Source organism: Eretmochelys imbricata, chromosome 15 (genome assembly GCF_965152235.1).
Source record: "Eretmochelys imbricata isolate rEreImb1 chromosome 15, rEreImb1.hap1, whole genome shotgun sequence".
NCBI lineage: Eukaryota > Metazoa > Chordata > Testudines > Cheloniidae > Eretmochelys > Eretmochelys imbricata.
In genome coordinates, this window is record NC_135586.1 from 10,371,099 (window position 1) to 10,391,465 (window position 20,367).

The 20,367-nt window shown below is 45.4% G+C and overlaps 1 protein-coding gene across 1 annotated transcript; it reads right to left on the reverse strand.

The window, feature by feature from the left end:
- Positions 1-738: 738 nt before the first annotated feature.
- Positions 739-19,098, reverse strand: RAB35 (RAB35, member RAS oncogene family). Its single transcript, XM_077834968.1, has 6 exons — positions 18,891-19,098; positions 13,244-13,294; positions 12,327-12,450; positions 4,266-4,390; positions 4,044-4,168; positions 739-3,363 (listed from the first exon to the last, which is right to left on the reverse strand). Exons 1-6 carry the CDS (start codon positions 18,940-18,942, stop codon positions 3,235-3,237), a joined length of 606 nt encoding a protein of 201 aa, XP_077691094.1. The 5' UTR covers positions 18,943-19,098; the 3' UTR covers positions 739-3,234.
- Between the last annotated feature and the right edge of the window lie 1,269 nt (positions 19,099-20,367).

The window sequence follows — 20,367 nt, forward strand, 5'->3', positions numbered from 1 at the left end:
TCTTTTGCCTCCCCAAGCACCAAGCCACTGAAGCAAAAAAAGAAAAGAAAGAAAAAGGCCGGCCCTTGAAACGTGCCGCCCCAAGCACGGCCGGAACGCCGCCCCTTCACATGGGCCAGCCCAAGCACGTTCCTCCTTGGCTAGTGCTTAGAGCCGGCCCTGGCTGCACTGGCAGAGTTGCAGCGCTTAAGACGCTCCTACACCGACCGGAGAATTTCTCCCATCAGCACAGTTAATCCACCTCCCTGAGAAGCGGTAGCAGCTCTCCCATCAACACAACGCTGTCCACGGGGGGGAGAAACTAAGTACCGAGGGGGACATAAAGTGGAGGTAGACCCACAATGTAAAAAATTGCAGTGGGGAGAAAAAAAAAATGAGCCTCTGATTTTTATTAATATTTGTCCTCTCCTGCTTCTAACAAAGAGCTCCAAACTCTGCTGGAGTCTCCAGCTCTACTCTGTGTAACTGCAAGTTAAGTCTTCAAAGCTTTACCTGGGGACAGGAATGAAGGAATAAAATGCAGATCACCAATTTTCAACCCATAAAGAAAGATGTAATATACAGTTCCACTAAAGAGTGAAAAATCCCAGGGCAGCAAGAGGACTGAAGGCAGCCACTGTCCCTTGCTAAACACTCCCTGCAGAAAAGCACCACATACAACGAGGATGGAGGCAAGCCAGGGAGAGAACCCAGCTCCAGATGCTGGACAGCAGAGGAAACAGACCTTCAAAAGGAAGATTTGGCAGCTTTAACCTTTATTTTTAGTTTTTTAAAATTATTTAAAAAGCATAATTAGAAACTGTCAATACAGAAATAATCCTAGCAAACCAGTTAGACATTCCATCGCTTAACATTAGGAAACTTCACATCAGCACCACTAGAGATGCAGTCCCCAGTCCCCACCCTCTTTCAGTTTAATACTCAGTGGCAGCAGCAGGTAGACAGCTGCTCCTCTACAGCCAATAGAGGCAGCACTAAAAAAAAATCCCACTTCAAGCCAGGAAGCTGGATTGCAGGATTGGCAAAGCTCACACCTGTGGCCACGAAGACCCGGACTCAGTGAGAACTAACCTTTCCACATCAAAACACTCCAGATCAGGTGCACCATTTCCTCACTTTATTGTATCAGTTCCAACAAATTCAGAGTTTTCCTTTTCCCTATACCCTTTACCCCTACCCAGATCTACAAACTCTTCAGCACACGAGCCCTATCAATGTATTTCAAGTCGAGCCCACGGAATGGTAACTGTGGCACAAGCCAGCTCCATTTCAACAGGAAGGGCTAGAGAAGGTTGACAGACCTCCTTCCTGGTACATGTACTATATTCCACATTGGAAGCACATGGGGTGGATGCCTGGTGTAATTTCTGCTGCCACCTGCAGAGGCAACCAATGCACGTCTTGTCATTCATGCAGTGCTCACTCTAGCAGTATCACCCCACTATCTCCAGCTCATTTTTACTCTTGGGTTACCAATGAAACATGGACAGATATGTGCAGAAAAGAGATGGGGGATGGGAAAAGGCAGCTGCTATACACTCCCAACACTTGCACTGGTTAAAAACCTGTCACACGTTCATGGTTTGCATGAAAAAAAAAAAATCTTTAAAGTCAGACTGATCTGTGATGTGATTGTACGATCAGGGCTTTTACCACAAACCATAAGAATCTAAAAAGGCAGGCAAAATAAATAAATCTGATTTCAATTTAGCCTTTCCTGGGTGCGATTGGGATGAGTCCAAGCTCATGCATGTCAGTGGGACATGCCCTACCAAACCTAAGGCCAGTGATTCCAGAGGACCATGTGCTCACACCCAAGTGCCGTGTCATCTTCAGGGTCAAGTATGAAGCCAAAACCCCCACCCCTTTCCGGTCAGTATTTCAAAAGAATTGCTTTTTTGCTTAGAGAATCAGTTGATGAACACGTTACTCAGCAGCCCAAATAGATCCTGCTCCTGCTACGACAGTCTCAGCCTCTGAGCATATCTATCCAGGGACTGATGAACTGAGCCCTTATTTTCCCACAAAAGCCAAAGGCGGCCCGGGGAATGCTATTTGTTCAGCATAGTGAGACCAGAGTATGTTACCAGAGATAACCCCTACCCACAACCATCACCACATAATGCAAGCAATAGCTTTCCATTTCTTTACATTAGCGAGAGCAATCATCTCTGTCAGGAGACTCCTGGGAATGATCCTGCAGCAACTGTTGGATCCAGACACCAACCAAAAGAGCTGGATTCACTTCCACATGTTCCATCTCTCTTGAAAGCAATGCTTTACCACCGGCATTCACATCTGAGTTCAGATCTACTTGTGGACAGGGCAACACGAAGAGCTTTTTTTGGCAGATTCACACTGTTTTGTTGCTCTCAAGAAGAGTCTGGACCCTCGCCTGGAACAACCAGCAGACCCAGAAACAGAAGTCACAGGAGTTTAGTTTCATTTTGTTTTTTTAAAAAGTTTAAATCCAAATAAATCCCATTTTTTGCAGGTTTGTTTTTAAATATCTTGATACAAACTGAAGAGCAGATACAGCTGAGCTGCACCACAAAGCAAATGTTAAACCCAAGGCCCTGGCCACAAACCTGGAGCATGGCAAAGTGAAACCCAGCACCAGCCACTAGCCCAGGGGCTGGTAAAGTGAAACCCCAGGCTCCAGCAGCAACCCTGGAACCTAGAAAAATGAAGCTGAAGCCCCAGTAACAGCCTGGAACTCAAAGTGAAGCCAAAGGCCCCAGGGGCACCAGTTGCCAGCCTGGAGCCCAAACAAAATGAAGCCCAAGCCCCCAGCAGCAATCGCTGCCAGCCTGGAGCCTACTCGAGTTAAGAACTTGGTATTCTATCTTTAAAAAGATAACTCTGCAGTTCATGATTGGTTGACATTAAGAAGTCATAAGCCAGAGTGACAAGAGGGAGGTGCGGCTGGTTAAAGCAATATACATTATGTACAAACTCTTGGATTAATCAGTCCACTTGGTAGGCAACGTCCTTTCTTGTCTACAAGGCGCACTGGAATGAGCAGGGGAGGAGAGAAGGGGCAAGAGTCCATCCGATACTTTCTTGGCACTAACATGGTAAGGTGCCAGGGCCTCTTGATAGAAAACACGGAGAAAAATCTTTAAATAACGGCACAAACTGAGAAAGTCCTCCCGAAGCCTGCCCCAGTGAAGTAGCCCAAGTCTAGGAGGGGCTGATCTGTCAGAGCAGAGTCTCTGCAACAGGGAAATGGCATTAGCAGCACCGCTTCTTCCTTTTACTGTTCTTAGTTAGCTTCACTACGTCGTTCTGTTGCTGCTGTTGCTGCTTTGCTAAGTTTTCTTTCTTTGCTCGCAGAACCAGCTCTGTAATGCAATTAAACATCTGAAAGAGAAACACAATCAAGTTCAGACCATCTGGGAGTGCAGGCTGGCTGCTGAGGGGGTACCCTGCAGAGGAGTAGATGATGCCACTAAGACCAGCAAGTCAGATTTCAGCACATTCTCCTCACAACCCCTCCAAAGGCCAGTGAATTGGGGTCCAGCCCCACATTTCCCTCCCCCACTAAAGCCAGTGAATGAGGGTCTAGCCCAAGAAGAGCAAGTCAGGGTTTGGCATAATCCTTACTTGCCCACAGCACCACCAAAGCCAATGACTCAGGGTCTAGCATTCCCTTCCACTGAGGCTGGCACTTGCAGTGAAAAAAAGATCTCTTGGGAAAAATACCTAATAGGCTGATGCATTTTTATTAATTTTCGCCTTCCAGCTTTAACCTTTATTGCACTGAAGAAAAGTCATCGGATCTTCAGCAACTCTCCACCTGACCCCATCTCTCTCCTTCCCACTGCAACTGCTCATCTGCCGTTTGCATACACGGAGGGTTACTCTTCCTCCCCAGGCAGAATAAATGCTAACTAACAGCAATGAAAACCCCTCCTACTCTTGTTGGTATGTGACCTCCTAACAGTGAAATTTCCATCTCCCTTTAACAGATGCAATATTTGCCATTCCTAGCCTGTTACTTCTGAAAAGTAGCCATATTCCTATTCCCTTCAGGGTATTACCTCTTCCACATTAATGTTTTCTTTGGCGCTGGTCTCAAACAGTTGGATCCCCATCTGCCCAGCAAATTTATAGGCATCTTCCGTCTCCACTACTTTCCGCTCTGGGTCATCATTCTTATTTCCCACTAAAAAGGAAAAAAGGTCAATGCTACACCTCCTACGCTGGCCAGGCTGCCATAGCAAAGGCTTCCCAGAACAAGCAGCAGCAGAGTAGGAGCTTACCCAGTATCCGGCAGACATCATCGCAGTTTTGGTTAATTTCATGTAACCACCGCTTTACATTCACAAAGGATTCTGCACTGGTGACATCATAGACAACAATCACCCCATGCGTCCCTCTGTAATACCTAGGGGGTGGGAAAAGGACACAGATGCTAGTTCAAACTTCAGGCTGCTTGGCCTTACCCCGAACACCTTCCTTTGGAATGGGCCTCTAGATCACCCCCTGACCCCACTGGGAGTCATTTAATGTGCAACTATCAGCTCATGCTCTGCCCCTAAACATGCACAGTTCTCTGCTCAGCTGGCCCATATGAACAAGTTTCAGAGCCCCTATATTGATAAACCTGCTCCTACAGGTCCTCTTTGGACTGCCTGGGACCCAAACAAGGATAAGCATGATCTTCCAGCTGTGAAAGCAGACAGTGGCAATCCATCCTCCACTGCCTTCCTATTTCATTTGAATCTTGGTTCCTGCACAAATTAAAGACTGATCAATGGTTGCAGTCAGGAAAGGAATTTTGCAAGCTCCCCTCCATCTCTAGGTGCCTTCAGTTCCTCTCTGGCAACAGCACCCACTATTCCAGCCATAGGCCTTCCAGCAGAGATAGTTAAATCACGCCAAATTGTGCAGTAGTTTTGAAATGTGAAAAATACTCATTAGAAACTAACATGTGAGCAAGTCTAATTTGTGATCAGATCTCCAGATATAAACTATTCAGAGGTCTGTTTTGCTATTTAGCCCCCCAGTTACTCCTTTTGCTTTAAAGTCCCATTTTACTCTGAAAAGCAACTGTGTACTGACAGCACCTTCCTACTCAACAGATCTGCTCCATATGTGCATTCAGTCATATCTGCTACCTTTAGTGATTAAAAATAAGTGAAATGCAGTCAAAGCCAGTTAGTCCTGCAGAACCAACACAGATAAGAAAAGGAGATGGATTCAGTTTCTTTTTGTGCATCAGAATTGTTCACTAAGTTCCAATTTATTTCACCTGTGCAAACACTGAAAAAAATGGCGCAGTGCAGGCATCACTGAAGACCTTTTATGGCACGCAAAACCTTTGGTACAATGATATGCATGAAGGAAAGAACCTTTACGTTCAGCTTAACATTCAGAGGCCAATTGAGTTTGCAGCGCTGGCAGTTCAGAAAGAAACCTTTCACTTGTGAATTGAGCAAATTTGCTCTGTAAATCACTGAGACAATTAACACTGATCCCTCCCAATAGTTCGGCATTTTTGTTTTTTTAAATGGTTTTCTTTGTAGAACCACTCCAAGAGTTATTTTACTAGATGCACTTTTCACGTTTACCTGTCTTTCCCCTCCTCCTCCTCTTCTTGTGTCTGACTAGGATTAGCTTCTACTAATGCAAATGCGGAAGTTCACAGCAGCCAAACTGAGGCACTTCCCTTAGAAATATTTTTCAAGATTTCCAGAGACAAATCTCTTGCTATCAGCATTTCCACAAGGGCTCTTCCAAGATGACAACTGCGACCAACACTTTGAATCTAGTTCTCCCTTTGCTGAATTAATCCTTCCCCAGACAGAAGAGACCCCAGTCCATCTGTGCACTGTGAAACTGAGCAAGACTAACTAGGCTACACTTCAGACTAGTTCTGATTTCTATTTTCATCTCTGCCACTGACTCACCATAACAGCTTGAGCGAATCACTTAACATCTCTGCCTCAGTATCCTCATCTGTTTTTTTAAGAGACTAACAAATTTGAGCATAAGCTTTCGTGAGCTACAGCTCACTCCATCGGATGCATGCAGTGGAAAATACAGTGGGGAGATTTTATATACACAGAGAACCTGAAACAATGGGTGTTACCATACAGACTGTAAGGAGAGTGATCAGGTAAGGTGAGCTATTACCAGCAGGAGAGAGAAAAAGAATTAATGATATCAGACCTTTGCAACACACTCAGTGCTTCTCACCCACTAAAGTGCAAAGTACTCCTATCTCTAGGAGGCTTTTCAGCTATGCTTCTCCCCGCTAATTGTTCTGTCTTGGCCTCTGTTTCACATCACCAGGTGGTGGTGGTGGCTGCAACTAGGTGCCGTGCAACTTTTTTGCATAGGATCACCACGCTTCAGAAGCATGAAAGGCCACCATCCGACCCTGTCTGCCTACCTGTGTGTTCTCATCTCTACTCTTACGTTCCAGAAAGAAACCCAGGCATATCAATTTTCTTGCACTGCTTTCTCAGAAACATATGCCACGTGTTCAATTCCCTTGGCATGAAATAGCTTAGACCATGAATATTCAGTCCCAAACTGTTTTTCTAGATTTTGCTGTACTTTTAAACCCTTTAACCAGTTCTCTCAACCAATCCTTTCATGATTTTGAAGTTTGTTAGGCCAATTCATCTTTTCCTCAACAGAAAAAAATATGAAATTTCCTTTATAACTTAGATTCTTTAGACTACATAACATCTTTATCCTCATGGGCTGCAGTCAGCATCAAAAATATTCTTCCATGTGAAACAGTGACTTGTACTACAAGCTCTGCTCCAGACTGGGTCCTAACATATAGCCACAGCACCTCCCGTTTTGTGCTCTCTCAGCCTGCTAACAAACCCAGTACTGTATCTGGTTTGGTTTTGCTGGTGCTGAGCAATGGACAGATGGTTTACATCTGAATCCTCTTCTTGATTCTGAACTGGAAGACTCTCATTTAACATATGTTCTTCAGGTTGACCCATTTCTCCCCCCACAATGTTACATTTGTCTATGCTAAACTACAATTTTCTTCATTGTCTGAGATCTCACTCAACATTTCACTAACCTGATGGTTTAATCTATGACTACCTTTATTTCCGGATACTAACCCCCCCCCTTTTTTTTAAGCTAGTCGCCCTGTTTTACACTATCCATGAATCTTATCCAAGGCCTTGTGTCTTAAGTGGCACCTTAGAAATAACTGATGCAACCCCTGAGTGCAGCACAGTACTGTCACTGTATTTTTATATTAATTTACACTGTGGCCATACTTTCAATTTTCCTTGTGCTGCACTAAAGACACATAACTGCTTTATAGAAATTGCCTGGGGGAAGTTGTTGGCTCTGGCAGATGGGTAAGGGACAGACGGGGCTTTTGGCACCCGGGAAGGAGTGGGAGTCAGTTTTGTGTTTTTGACAATTAAGAAACAATTGAGGCTTTTGATACCAAGGAGAAGATGCATCTTCTCTTTCTCCTCCCTATTTTGGATAGGATGGAGGCCATTTTAAATTTGAAGGAGGGAGGAATGAAATCCTCATTCCCCATTCCTGAAAACATTGACAAATAGCTGCCCCCTGCAACTCAATATCTGCCACAACATCCAACAATTGAGAAGCATAGTAACTTGGTGTTTTCCTAAAAAGAATAGTCATAAAATAGCTGTTGATGTTTAAAGCATCACCGGTTTTCTGATTTAATGCCCAATTGAGATGAATGGGGCTACTCACACCTCCAAGTTATTATTTCAAGTTGTCCGCAAAGATTACTGGGTCAATTCACCCTTTGAAGGTTACCTTTCAACCAGGAAACTAGAGACCTGAAATGTATGAAAGCTTAAATTCTGGAGTTGCATCATAAGAAATTAAAATAAAAGAATGAGAATCCTGCAGTTCATACAGATGCATAAATGCATTATAAACATTACCCTGATCTTTTCTACAAAACTTTGTAAAATCTTAAACTGTAAGTACATTATTATTGAATCATTATACAACAGTGTAGTAAATCTTCACAAAACTCCAGGACTGCTTGTTTAAACAATGATATCCTTAAATCAACCCGCTACGCCTTCCCACTACATCTCTTCTAAGGCTACTCCTATAAAAGGAGGAAACATTTTAGAATTAGCATGTGGGACTTGCTGTTACAGGATACTATTGAGTCAGAAAGCTTAATATGTTTTTTAGAAAGGGATTAGACATTTATCAATAGCACCTGCAGTTACGGTAGTCTGTTTTATATTACAAGTGGAAGCAAATCTCATGCTTCAGGATATAAGTGGATCACCACCCGGGATCAGGAAAAAAAAATCTCCCTCTATTTTCTGGTTTTGTATCATAAAGTTAGATACAACCTGGAGATTAACACCTCCCTCTAGCATCCAAAACTTGCCACTGTCAAAGACAGGACACCCAACTAGGTGGGCTGTTGGTCTAGTCCAGTATGGCATCTCCAAAGCCGTTATTGTTAGTTCACTGGTTTACAGTTTACATGTTTGCCTTTTCCAGTCCTCTGGAATCTCACCTGACTGGAGTGAATTCAGCATTTGTTAAAGTTCACCATTTCCTTACTTATTGCTTGTCAGATGCACGAATGCATATAATCTGCAATCAGAATTTTTGTTGATTAAGTACATCTAATCTTTTAATAACCATATCTGGTGTTCAGTACACCACAACTCTACTTCTGTTGTCCTGGAAAACTGATCCCTGACTTGGACATATCTCTACCTTGTTCTTCTACAAATGCATGGTAGCTAATCACTCTATAATTACTTCACTCCTTGAGTTAAGCCCACACAATCCTTATTTTAAGGGGACTGGATATAAACTACCAACCCTGTTAAAAACTGTTCTATATTCACAAATGTACTTGAGCAGACCAAGCATGGAAAGATGCAGTGCATGCAACTCTCACATCTTATTCGTGACCTGCAATGTCCCCAGAGGGTTTGTGATGTGCACATATGGGATTACCAGGTCTAAACTAAAATTCTCTTTGGATTTAGGAGAAAGTCAACCCAGCTCTCTAAAGTTAAGTGGCTAGTGCACTAGTCACTGCTCCACCTAGACACCAATAACCCCAAGACCCCTGATTATTTCATATGTACACAGTCTTACTGCCTTTGACATTTTGCTATTTACTGTAGGATTTTTTCAGTCTATTTTACTTTTCCTGGCTTTCTCAAAAATAATTCTCCTGCTCAGCTTCCTTTACATTCCTTAACAACTCCTGTGTCGTCTTCAGCTTCTGTAATTTAAGTATGTTGGGCTTTTACAGAGAGATGACTTGACTGCAGCTTCTTACGTCTTCCCATTTTGTACTACAGACTTGCACTCAGTTCAGTCATGTTGCAATTCTAAGTCTTCCCAGCAGCACTTCAAACCCACCACTATTACGACAGATGCTCTCAGACTTCAAGCTTGTTTACCATACTTGACATCTACCTGTAGACTCTCTTTATCTGCAAAAAAGATTTACTGGTCTACAGCAATAGCAAAGGATCAGCTTTTCCCCTTTCAATCCAAACAGGCACCGCTACAGCAACCTAAAGTTTCAACCATTCTGTTGACAATGTATTAGTACCCAACCCATGCTTTGTTTGGCCAAGCCCTTCTGTACACTCTATAACCTGGTAATTTGATCTGCTACTCAGTTACTCCCTTGACAATAAAATTCTGGATCCACAATCTTGTTGTTTATTATCTATATAGGGAATATGGTCCACCTTAGAGGGGGCTGCCTCATGCCTACTGGCCAACTAAAGAGGAAGTAGCAGCATGCCACAGCCAGCCCACCTAGCCAGAGGAAAAAGCTTCTCTACTACAATACAGTCTTGGAGCAGCTTTTTCACTTCTTCCTTAAGTATGGGCCATCAATGTCCCATAGGGGGCTGAAAAGCAAAAATGTCCATTCAGTTGTGTGCAAAGCTGGACATTTTTATTGCTTGTCCATGGAAGTTTCTGTGGCAGGCTGGTAACTACCCCAAAAACTCTGCAATATGGGAAAACAAGGGGGCTCGTTACTCCCCCCTCATATTACAATTTGTCTTCAGCTCACTCAGAGAAGTTGTAACAGCAATAGCACTAAATGCATCAGGAAATCCAAAAACCTTCATGTACAAAGCATCCTCTATGACTCTCAAAAGTTCTTGTTTTTAAACGATTGTGAGTGGAAGGAGAAGCAAAAGGTTTACACATTATATTAGACAGTCGCTTCTGCAGCTATTCCTGTCCTCAAAAGTAAGTCTCATTTCCTGGTATTCCCCTTTAATTGCTGGGCATCGTGGTTTTCGGATCTAGCTTGCATCAGCCCCCATAGCCTTGTAAACCAAGGCTCATTAACTCAGAGCTGAAGTGTGGCTGCCAATTCTGAAAACAGGAAGGTGCACTGCTGACTCAGCACAAATTCAGCCAGAACAAGTGGCCCATATGCACAGCTGATAAGAACTTTAGCAGTGCCTTACTGCCTCCCCCCTCACCACTTCCTTTCTGAAGCTGGCCACAGCATTGAAACAAGAAGTGATGTCATGCACAGGATCACTATGAGAAGTAGCGAAGTCTGTAATGCTTTTATGAAACAAGTCTCCAGCAGTATAAGTGAAGAAATGCAAAGGAAAAGGGATGGAGCACAGTTCACTGATTTCTAAACATCCAGACCTCTCCCAAAAGCATCAAACCCCATGATGCTTTTTATTTTGGCGTAGTTACCGGATATGTTATATGAAAAATGACCTGCCTCAGTTAATTGACAGAAGCCAAAGGAGAAGTCAGTTGTGAATGACTAACCAAATGAAGGAGGAGAGGAGATATGATTGCCCTCTATAAATAGATCAGAAGGATAAATACCAGGAAGGGAGAGGAGTTATTTAAGTTAAGTGCCAACGTTGACGCAAGAACAAATGGATATAAACTGGCCATCAACAAGTTTAGGCTTGAAATGAGACAAAGTTTTCTAACCATCCAGGAGTGAAGTTCTGAAACAGCCTTCCAAGGGAAGCAGTGGAGGCAAAAAATCTAACTGGCTTCAATACTGACCTTGGTAAGTTTTGTGGAGAGGATGGTATGATAGGACTGCCTACAATGGCATGTGGCTCATCTGTAACTGCTAATAGCAAATACCCTCAACTGCCAGAGATGGGACACTATATGGGTAGGGCTCCGAGTTACTACAGAGAATTCTTTCCCAGGTGTCTGGCTGGTGGGTCTCGCCCATATCCTCAGGGTCCAACTGATCACCATATTTGGGGTCAAGAAGGAATTTTCCCTCTGGTTAGATTGGCAGAGACCCTGGGGATTTTTCACCATCCTCTGCAGCATGGGGCATGGGCCACTTGCAGGTTTAAACTAGAGTAAATGGTGGATTCTCGGTAACTAAGTCTTTAAATCATGATTTGAGGACTTCAGTAACTCAGCCAGTGATTATGGGTCTATTACAGAAGTGGGTGGGTGAGGTTCTGTGGCCTGCAACGTGCGGGAGGACAACACTAGATGATCACAATGGTCCTTTCTGGCCTTATAGTGTATGAGAAAACAGGCACTTGGGTCCTCCCAGTACAATTTTATTTTATACAGAAAGGAAACAAAGGATCCATTTCCAAATATCTTCCTTCCTCTTCCCCCAACACCACTCTGAGCAGCCCAAATCCACTGTAACCAGTCATAGCAAAAACATTTCATTCTCCTGAGCTCTCAGTGCTGCAGCTGCAGCTCAGGGTGTGGTTTCTTCAGGAACAGGAAAAGCACTGCAGTTGTTCAAAGGACAATGAGCGTGAACTGACCTCAGACCAAGAAGAAGGTTAACATTCTGTTGGTGTCCGTTTCAACAGAACACTATGTACTTTAATCTAACCATCAGAATGTCCCTTCACCATTCGCAATTCCAAAAAGAATCCACGTATTTGACATTGAATTCTTAAACCTCAAACTACTCATTAAAACTACAAAACTAATAGAGAGGATTAATATTTTGGACTTCTGTAGCACATTTTGCAGAAGGTTGAGAGGCTAGATCTACTGATGTATTTAAAAAAAAGAGAGAAACATTCCCAGTTTTACAGTTGGGAAACTAGAGGCAGCGGAATTGAGAGACTTGCCCAAGATCATACAGAAAATCTGTTGCATAGCCAAGAATCCAGAAATCCTGCCTCCCAGTCCTGTGCCTTAACCATAAATCCTTCATCCCTAATTGTCATGGGAGAGCTTGAAAAAGAATCCCCACAAACACAGATAAACCACATACTTGAGAAACTGCCAACCTATAATAGCCAAGCTGCATTCCAAGAAGCCCATAATATCTAAGCTTAGAGCCACATTCAAAGGAGCCCAACTATACTCACGTCGATGTGATAGTCCGGAAACGCTCTTGTCCAGCTGTGTCCCATATCTGTAGCTTCACCTTCTCTCCATTAATCTCAACTGTCCGGATTTTAAAATCCACTCCAATTGTGGTAATGTAGCTGCCTACAGAGAGGAAGTGTGTATGCAAGTGAGAACACCAAACCGTGTTCCCTTTAGACTTATCACATTTACTAGGACACATGTCTAGGCTGCAGCTGGTGGTAGCTTCAGGAGCACTGTCACTTTCCCCAATCTATTTGGGCTCCTTTTAGACAGGTATCTCAAGCCACATTTTTATTTGTATAATAATCATTCAAGACACCAGGCTATTTTCTACCACTGATACCAAAAAATCAAATCCAGTAGCAAAAAATCTATTTCAAGAAAGCTATTCCAACACCATACCAGTGGTTGAGAATAAGCACCAAATTAATCAAAAGAGGGGTAACAAATACACAAATATTTTACTCTTGAGAGCTTGCAGGGCAAAATTTATCTAAACTGCTAGTGGAATCACTCTTTCCTTCAACTACAATCTATTATATTAATCTCCTCCTGATAACTCTGAATCATGTTACAAAGAATTAAATTATAATTATTTAACTATAGTACTTCATCAATCCTAATCCCACAGGATCAATGGAAGGTTTTACAATGGGCAGAAGTTTGCATGGTGCAACGAACATTTAAAAAATTGAACTCTTCTACAGGATTCACACTGATCTAGATACCACGTGATTTTCACAATCAAAATGCAAGGACTGTGTGTGGGCGTGCCAAGAGAAATGGAGCTGGGAAGATAACAGATTTCTAAAATGGCTAGCAGTGCCAGGTTAAGTGAACTCCCAGGATGAGAGTTCTTTAGTGCTAGGACAGCCCTTGGTCAATTCACCACTGGAGGAAAGGGAACACTCACCTGAGAAAGTATTATCTGCGAAGCGTAACAGCAAACTGCTTTTGCCAACACCTGAGAGAGAAAAAAATACTGAGTTCTGTTGGAATAGAAGTAACAGATGGTGGTATTTTGTCTTTCATTCACTGTATTTTCTGAATCCCATTTAATTCCTTCTTCTGGAAGATAATCTGATTCTATCAGTTCCTGACCAAAGCCTCAGAGGAGAAAACTGACACGAACAGAACTGCAGGTCAGATCTCAAGTTATCCATTGCAATTTCCCCAACTTTCAGTTCCTGGATCAATAATGCTACAGCAGGCATCCCCAGCAGATAGTCTAAAAAAATCCTATCTCTGTGATCTTTTGTGCCAGGCCTGAGCACCACTGCCTATATCTCCCATTCAATCATGTACACGTGAACCCACAATGAAATTTGAGCTACTTGGGCCTTGAGATCAGGGTTTGGTGCTGCCAAGTTGGGGTTAGAATGGGCATTATTTAATGGAAGACAGCAAGCACAGACTAACACAGCCAAGGTAAACTAGTGCAATTGCTCAAGAAGATTGGGAACCATTGTTCTATACTGTCATCCAACAGGAAGCAGCAAGTATTCCATACTGCAGGATCACTCTGAAATTGCACCCTTTGCATGAGATGTTTCATGTAACAATTTAAAATGCTTGGAACAGTACTTCATTCAGGTTTTCCTTAAACAATCTGCAGTCACAATCCAGCATTTCCAGTTTCATGGTAACATCTTGCACACATCTGCTTCCAATAAAATCCACCACAAAGAACTGATTCCTTCACAACAAACCCATTGGGTTTTGGCATGAGGAAATCCCAGCTAGTCATTTTTGTTGCTTCTTAGAAGAGACCCTTAGCTCCAGTTTGCTCTCCTGATCACAGTAACTGACCAATGTTCCAGAGTAACAGCCATGTTAGTCTGTATTCGCAAAAAGAAAAGGAGTACTTGTGGCACCTTTGAGACTAACCAATTTATTTGAGCATAAGCTTTCGTGAGCTACAGCTCACTTCATCGGATGCATACTGTGGAAACTGCAGAAGACATTATATACACAGAGACCATGATACAATACCTCCTCCCACCCCACTCTCCTGCTGGTAATAGCTTATCTAAAGTGACCACTCTCCTTACAATGTGTATGATAATCAAGGTGGGCCATTTCCAGCACAAATCCAGGTTCTCTCAGCCCCCCCCCCCCCCCCTTTCCAAAAACCACACACGCAAACTCACTCTCCTGCTGATAGTGTGTGGTTTTTGGAAAGGGGGGGGGGGCTGAGAAAACCTGGATTTGTGCTGGAAATGGCCCACCTTGATTATCATACACATTGTAAGGAGAGTGATCACTTTAGATAAGCTATTACCAACAGGAGAGTGGGGTGGGAGGAGGTATTGTATCATGGTCTCTGTGTATATAATGTCTTCTGCAGTTTCCACAGTATGCATCCGATGAAGTGAGCTGTAGCTCACGAAAGCTTATGCTCAAATAAATTGGTTAGTCTCTAAGGTGCCACAAGTACTCCTGCTCTTTTTGACCAATGTTATTTCCTCTCATTTAAAACTAGGGTCTATCACAGGGACAGGCAAACTTTTTGGCCTGAGGGATGCCCTGGGTTTTGTAAATTGTATGGAGGGCCAGTTTGGGGAGGCACAGCCCCCCCAATCAGCCAGGTGTGACTTAGCACCCTATCCGCGCCCCCACCCACCCATTTCTCACCCCCTGATTCCTCCCCCATCCCCTGACGGCTCCCCCGGGACCCCTGCCCCTTCCACCCCCCTGCTCTCTGTCCCCTGACTGCCCCCGGTACCCCCGCCCCTGACTGCCCCCAGCTGCCCTCTATCCAACCCCCCCTGCTCCCTGCCCCCTGACCACCCCTGCCCTCTATCCAACCCCCCCTGCTCCCTGCCCCCTGACCACCCCTGCCCTCTATCCAACCCCCCCTGCCCCCTGCCCCCTGACCACCCCTGCCCTCTATCCAACCCCCCCTGCTCCCTGCCCCCTGACCACCCCTGCCCTCTATCCAACCCCCCCTGCTCCCTGCCCCCTGACCACCCCTGCCCTCTATCCAACCCCCCCTGCCCCCTGCCCCCTGACCGCGCTGCCTGGAGCACCGGGGGCGCTACAACTGCACCGCCCGGCTGGAGCCAGCCACGCCATCGCGCAGCACAGAGTGCCAGGTCAGGCTGGGCTCTGCAACTGTGCTGCCCCAGGAGCTCGCCACCCGACCACCCAGGGCATTGCACCTGTGGTGCAGTGAGCTGAGGGGGAGGAAGGACAGCAGGGGAGGGGCTGGGGGCTAGCCTCCTGGGCCAGAGCTCAGGGGCCAGGCAGGAGGGTCCCGCAGACTGGATGTGGCCCACGGGCCGTAGTTTTCCCACCTCTGGTCTATCAGGTGAGTGCTTACTTGTGTTAAGTTGCCTGCGCACTGAGAAACTGGTTAATACCGTCACTATTAACAAATCCACAAGGATTTCTGTATGACAACTGCACAAAGCTCCTATAGTTCTTCACAGTCTTTTCAGATTCCTCCAACCTCCCGTAACACTAAATGGAGTATCTTCCCTACCATCCCCAAAATCCATGTCTCATAGGTCAAGAGCATAAGCCTAGCCAGTACTTGCCTAAACATCAAGAGCAGAAAAGGTAGCCTCTCACAGAAGATGCGTGTTATACGGAAGGCAATACTGACAGCCAAGTACAGTTGCCAGATGCTGAACATCCCTAAGCTCCGAGAAGGTGGATGATAACAGTTGCCCAAACTTTAGAGAGGGCTGAACTAGCAACATGCCAAGAACCCAAAGGCTTCATATAAATTATATAATAAACGCTGTTGCAACCACTATCAACTTTCCAAAAGATGCAGCTTGCTGAGTCTACAGATCCCAGTGAGCAGCATGTCATCTCGATCCAAGTGGCCTCAACACCATATGTTGGGTCTTATAGTCTTATCAGACTGCATCTCTACATTTAAGATAAAACCAGCTGCAAACAACACTGTAAAACTCCCTGGAGAGCATATGACTTGCATCTTGTCAGGAGGATCTTCTTCAGTGGTGGACAATGGCTTGACCAAGGGCAATCACCAAAAGGCTTGTAACAAAAAGCCAAGCCTCCGGAATTCAGGAAATTCTAGCTGTTACCCAGATGACCGATCTCACTGAATGAACACTGACTATAGAGCACACTGCTCATATACAGAGAAACCACACTGCCCATGACCCCCCACCTCCTACGGACGTACATTTTAAGTTCAGGGGAGGGAGGGGGAATAGAGAGAGAGAGAGAGAGCCAGTAGAGCTTCTTCCACTCATGTGAAAGAAAGAATTCAGAAGCACTGCCTTGCCTACTAATTTTGTGAAATCTAGTAGTGCATAAATTTGCCCATCGCAGCTTTCAAAACAAACCCAGCTCTAGCTGAATGAAAGAGCAGACATAAGCATGCAAGTAGAAAGTGATAGACTAATTATCTGTACAATTCATTTTTAAAATTTTTGGCACAACTTGGATGGCTAAGACTACAATCATCTTTTCAAAATGACCTGTTTTAAACACGAAAACCTACTGTCCTTTAAACTCTGTCACAATTCCATATTGTGCAAATGAAATGTAACAATCCATCCAACAACATTGCATTTCTTAACACTAGGCTTTTCTGTAAAGATCAATTAATGATGCAAATGAAATGTTTCTGGAAACTGGGACAAAGCCTTCCTCTTGGGATTAAAGAGAAAACATTAACAATCAATACTTGTAGCTCTACAGTGGATTTAACTGTTAGAACCCCAAGCTGCAGGCATCCAGTCCTCTCACAATCAGGTCATGCACAGTTTCTCACACTGGGCACTCTCCAGTGATTAGGGGCTTTGCCCAAGTTAAGAATTGCCAGCAAAGAGATTTAACTGATCAAAAGAAAAATCTTCCTCTCTAAAATAGGGCTCTCTCTAAATAACCAATCTTGCCTATATTGTTTTGAAACCTACTGGCAGGCAAGGAAGACAGTATTTAAACTCTAGTAAAGCGATCAGTATGCTACCACATGTATCTCCTTGGGTTTTAGAAGAATATCCCTTTAAAAAAAAAAAAGGACCTTATTTAAAATAAGGACTCTGTAAACACTAGTCCTATTTTTCTTGCAGCCCCAGGAGCAGCATTGAGGGGGCCACAGTGTAGTATACACTCAACCACTTTTGACAGGGAGCTACAAACCTACTGAGATGGTTCCTAGGATCATGCAGTGTTCCGTTTTTATTCAAATAGCCATGCCACATTGCATGCTGGGACCTGCTGTCTTTACAGGTCACACCTCTGTTAAAAGATATGGGTGGATGCCATATACTCCATTTTATTTAAATTAAGTTTCAGGATCTTGAAGGGTTGCGACTATGGAACTTAACTGGGTGAAGTTTGGGGACCCCTATATAGAAGTAGAAATCCATCACCTGCATTTCTGGTGCACTTCAAAACAGATCAACTGACATGACAGATGGTAAATTCAATTATTTGCCCTTCAAAAGTGTTTCAAATTCTGCAAAGCCTTTTAAAATCAAAGATCAGACATTTTCCCTATCTTCAACCAACAGGTTAAGGTTTTAGGCACCCATGATTAGTAGATGGAACATATACATCCAACACATACTCCTCTTCCATTTTAAAGATCGAAACAAGACCCAAAGCTTATTTCTAAGTTGATGAACACATACACAAAGCTTCAGCTCGGCATATCTTAACAAATACTAAAGAAAAACTTTATTTTTAATGTTAAAAACATAGGAATTGACACATTGGAAACAACAGTCCTTAGGGCATTCTGAGCACAGACCAAACTCTCTAGACTGTACTTAACTGTAGGTTATATTATGAGGGAATTCCTTCCTGATCCCAGCTAGACAACAGCATATGCCCTGAAAACCTGAGGTTTGATTGCCCTTGTACAGTCTATCCTAGCTAGTGTAAATGCTGATGTTATCCTTACATAAACACGTGTCCTTTTTTGAATCTTGTTAAACTTATTTGCCTCAACACCCTGTGGCTGCAAGTTCCACAGGTTAAAAAGAGACTCTGTAAAAACAAAGGAGACAACCGTTTCGTTCTAGCTGCAGAAGGCCTCTCCGCAGGCCCGTGGTGAGACAGGATTAGCCCCACTTAGTTAGGGCAAGCCTGTAGAAGTCCACCAAGGAAGCTGGCAGACGGAGGGTGTCTTTTCACTCCCACTGGTGGATAAGAAGCCACCACTGCAGCTCTGGCAGGACTAGGAGGTGGCAGCCATCCAGTCTATAGAAGTTTCTGCCTCCAGCCTTTGCTCAATGAGTATCACCCCCCTCGCCGCTATCTGACCGGGCATTAAGCCTGGTCAGCCAGCGAAACACCAGAACAGCCCTTCCACCCCGCCCCCAATCCCCCTACCCAGACCCCCACTCCCCGGCACAGACCGCCCGGCCGTGCCCCCGCCCGGCGGCATCGCCCCTTGCACAGACCAGCCCCCCCGGCCCGGCGCTACCCCGCCGCGAGGCGCCACAGGCCTCTCTCCCAGTCAGACGCCGCCAAGCTCGCTCCCCTCCCCCGTCGGGGGCGCGGGGGGCTCCTGCCCCGGGGAGCGGCCTAGCCCCGCCACCCCCTAGGCCCGGCCTCGCTCCCCGCCTCACCGCTGTCGCCGATGATGAGCAGCTTGAAAAGGTGATCGTAGTCTCTGGCCATGGCCGGTGGGGAGCGGAAGCTCCGGGCGGCGCGAGAGGTGGGGTCTCCTCAGGCGGCGGCGGCGGCTCCGGGCCGGATCCACTTCCCGAACAAACAGCCGGAACTGACAGCGGCGGCAGCAACACCCCGAGCGCTCACAATGCGCACGCGCACCACCTCAGCCGCGCTCTGCTGCTGGAGAGCGCCAGCCGCTTAGCTACCCCACTGCACAGGCGCAGTGCCTCCCCGCCCTATCAGCCCCCTGAACGAACGCTCACTTCCTCCCTCTACCTGTCCGCTTACGCCCGTGTCACTCCGAGGCTAGCGAGGGGCTCAAGGACGCATGCGCTTTCTGGCGCCCGACTCGGCTGTGTTCCGGCGCATGCGTAGTGAGGGGCGCAAGTCCACTCAAGTAGTTTTGGCGCTCATTTCACAGTCAGGAGGCAGTGTCCCTCCCCCACAGGAATCCCACCGTCTTCCTCAGACAGGCCCCCAGCCCTTGGGACCTGCGGTGCCAGGGCCTTACCCTCCTTTGCCTCATAGCAGGGAGCCACCGCAGAGGCCCCCTCCACTCTGATGAGTGGGCTGCCCAATGACAGGTTGCAGAGCCAAGGCCCATGGGTCCAACCTGCCTCACCCGGCCACCTTCACCCGACCTTGAGACAGGGCCCCAGTCAAACATGAGAGAGGCTACAAAATGGTGGGGTTTTTAACAAAAACACTGAACGCTGGGCTCTATTTGCCGTCTGGCTTCCGAGCCTTGGGGGGAGGGTCACGTTTTCAAGCAGCCATGAGAAGCTCTGCGAAGGAGCTTGCCGCCTTTCTTTAAAAATAGAGGCTGAGAGTACCAGTCACATGACTCCGGGAGCTGAGGGTTTAAGAAAAAAAAACACCAACTATTGAAACTGTTGGCAGCCCTGCAGCTGCTATTGCGTTCCATATGCTGGAATAGCCTCTCTCCCAAGCAGTCCACACCAAAACCTGCTCCTACCGTTCTCTCTCAGGCAGCATGGCCCCTGACAGCTTCTGAAATGCCCTCATGGGTCATACGGCAAAGGGGTCCTTGGCAGCTCTGGAATGAAGTTCTCATTCTTAATAGAAAGATGCATCCCTGTGCAGTTGAGACAATGCCTGGTCCTGCATAGCTCTGCAAGTGGGCCTGCAGCTACCTCATTCTTCATACACTGAAATCCACTGAGCATGAAGAAGACCCACCTCTGCAATAATCCAATATGCAGATGGAGCCCATGGACTGCTGCTCTTTTTGCTAAACAGGAGTGGCCTATGGTAAAGTGCAAGGCTATGCCTACTCTTATATGGAGATATGGTCCAATAAGACTTACAACAGTCATTTTTTTGTATGCAGCTGCACCCTATGAAGCTGTACAATGAGTCATCCATCTTCCATGGAAAGGTATACAAGACGGGGTTCCATTTGTCCTGTAG

Bases quoted from the DNA above. Each gene is read 5' to 3' on its own strand.
- RAB35 (XM_077834968.1), bottom strand. From the start codon at position 18,942: ATGGCCAGAGACTACGATCACCTTTTCAAGCTGCTCATCATCGGCGAC. The intron at 4,169-4,265 runs GTAAGCTCCTAC...TTTCCTTTTTAG, and splicing joins TGATGTCTGCCGGATACTGG to TGGGAAATAAGAATGATGAC. The intron at 3,364-4,043 runs GTAATACCCTGA...TTTCTCTTTCAG, and splicing joins AAAACATTAATGTGGAAGAG to ATGTTTAATTGCATTACAGA.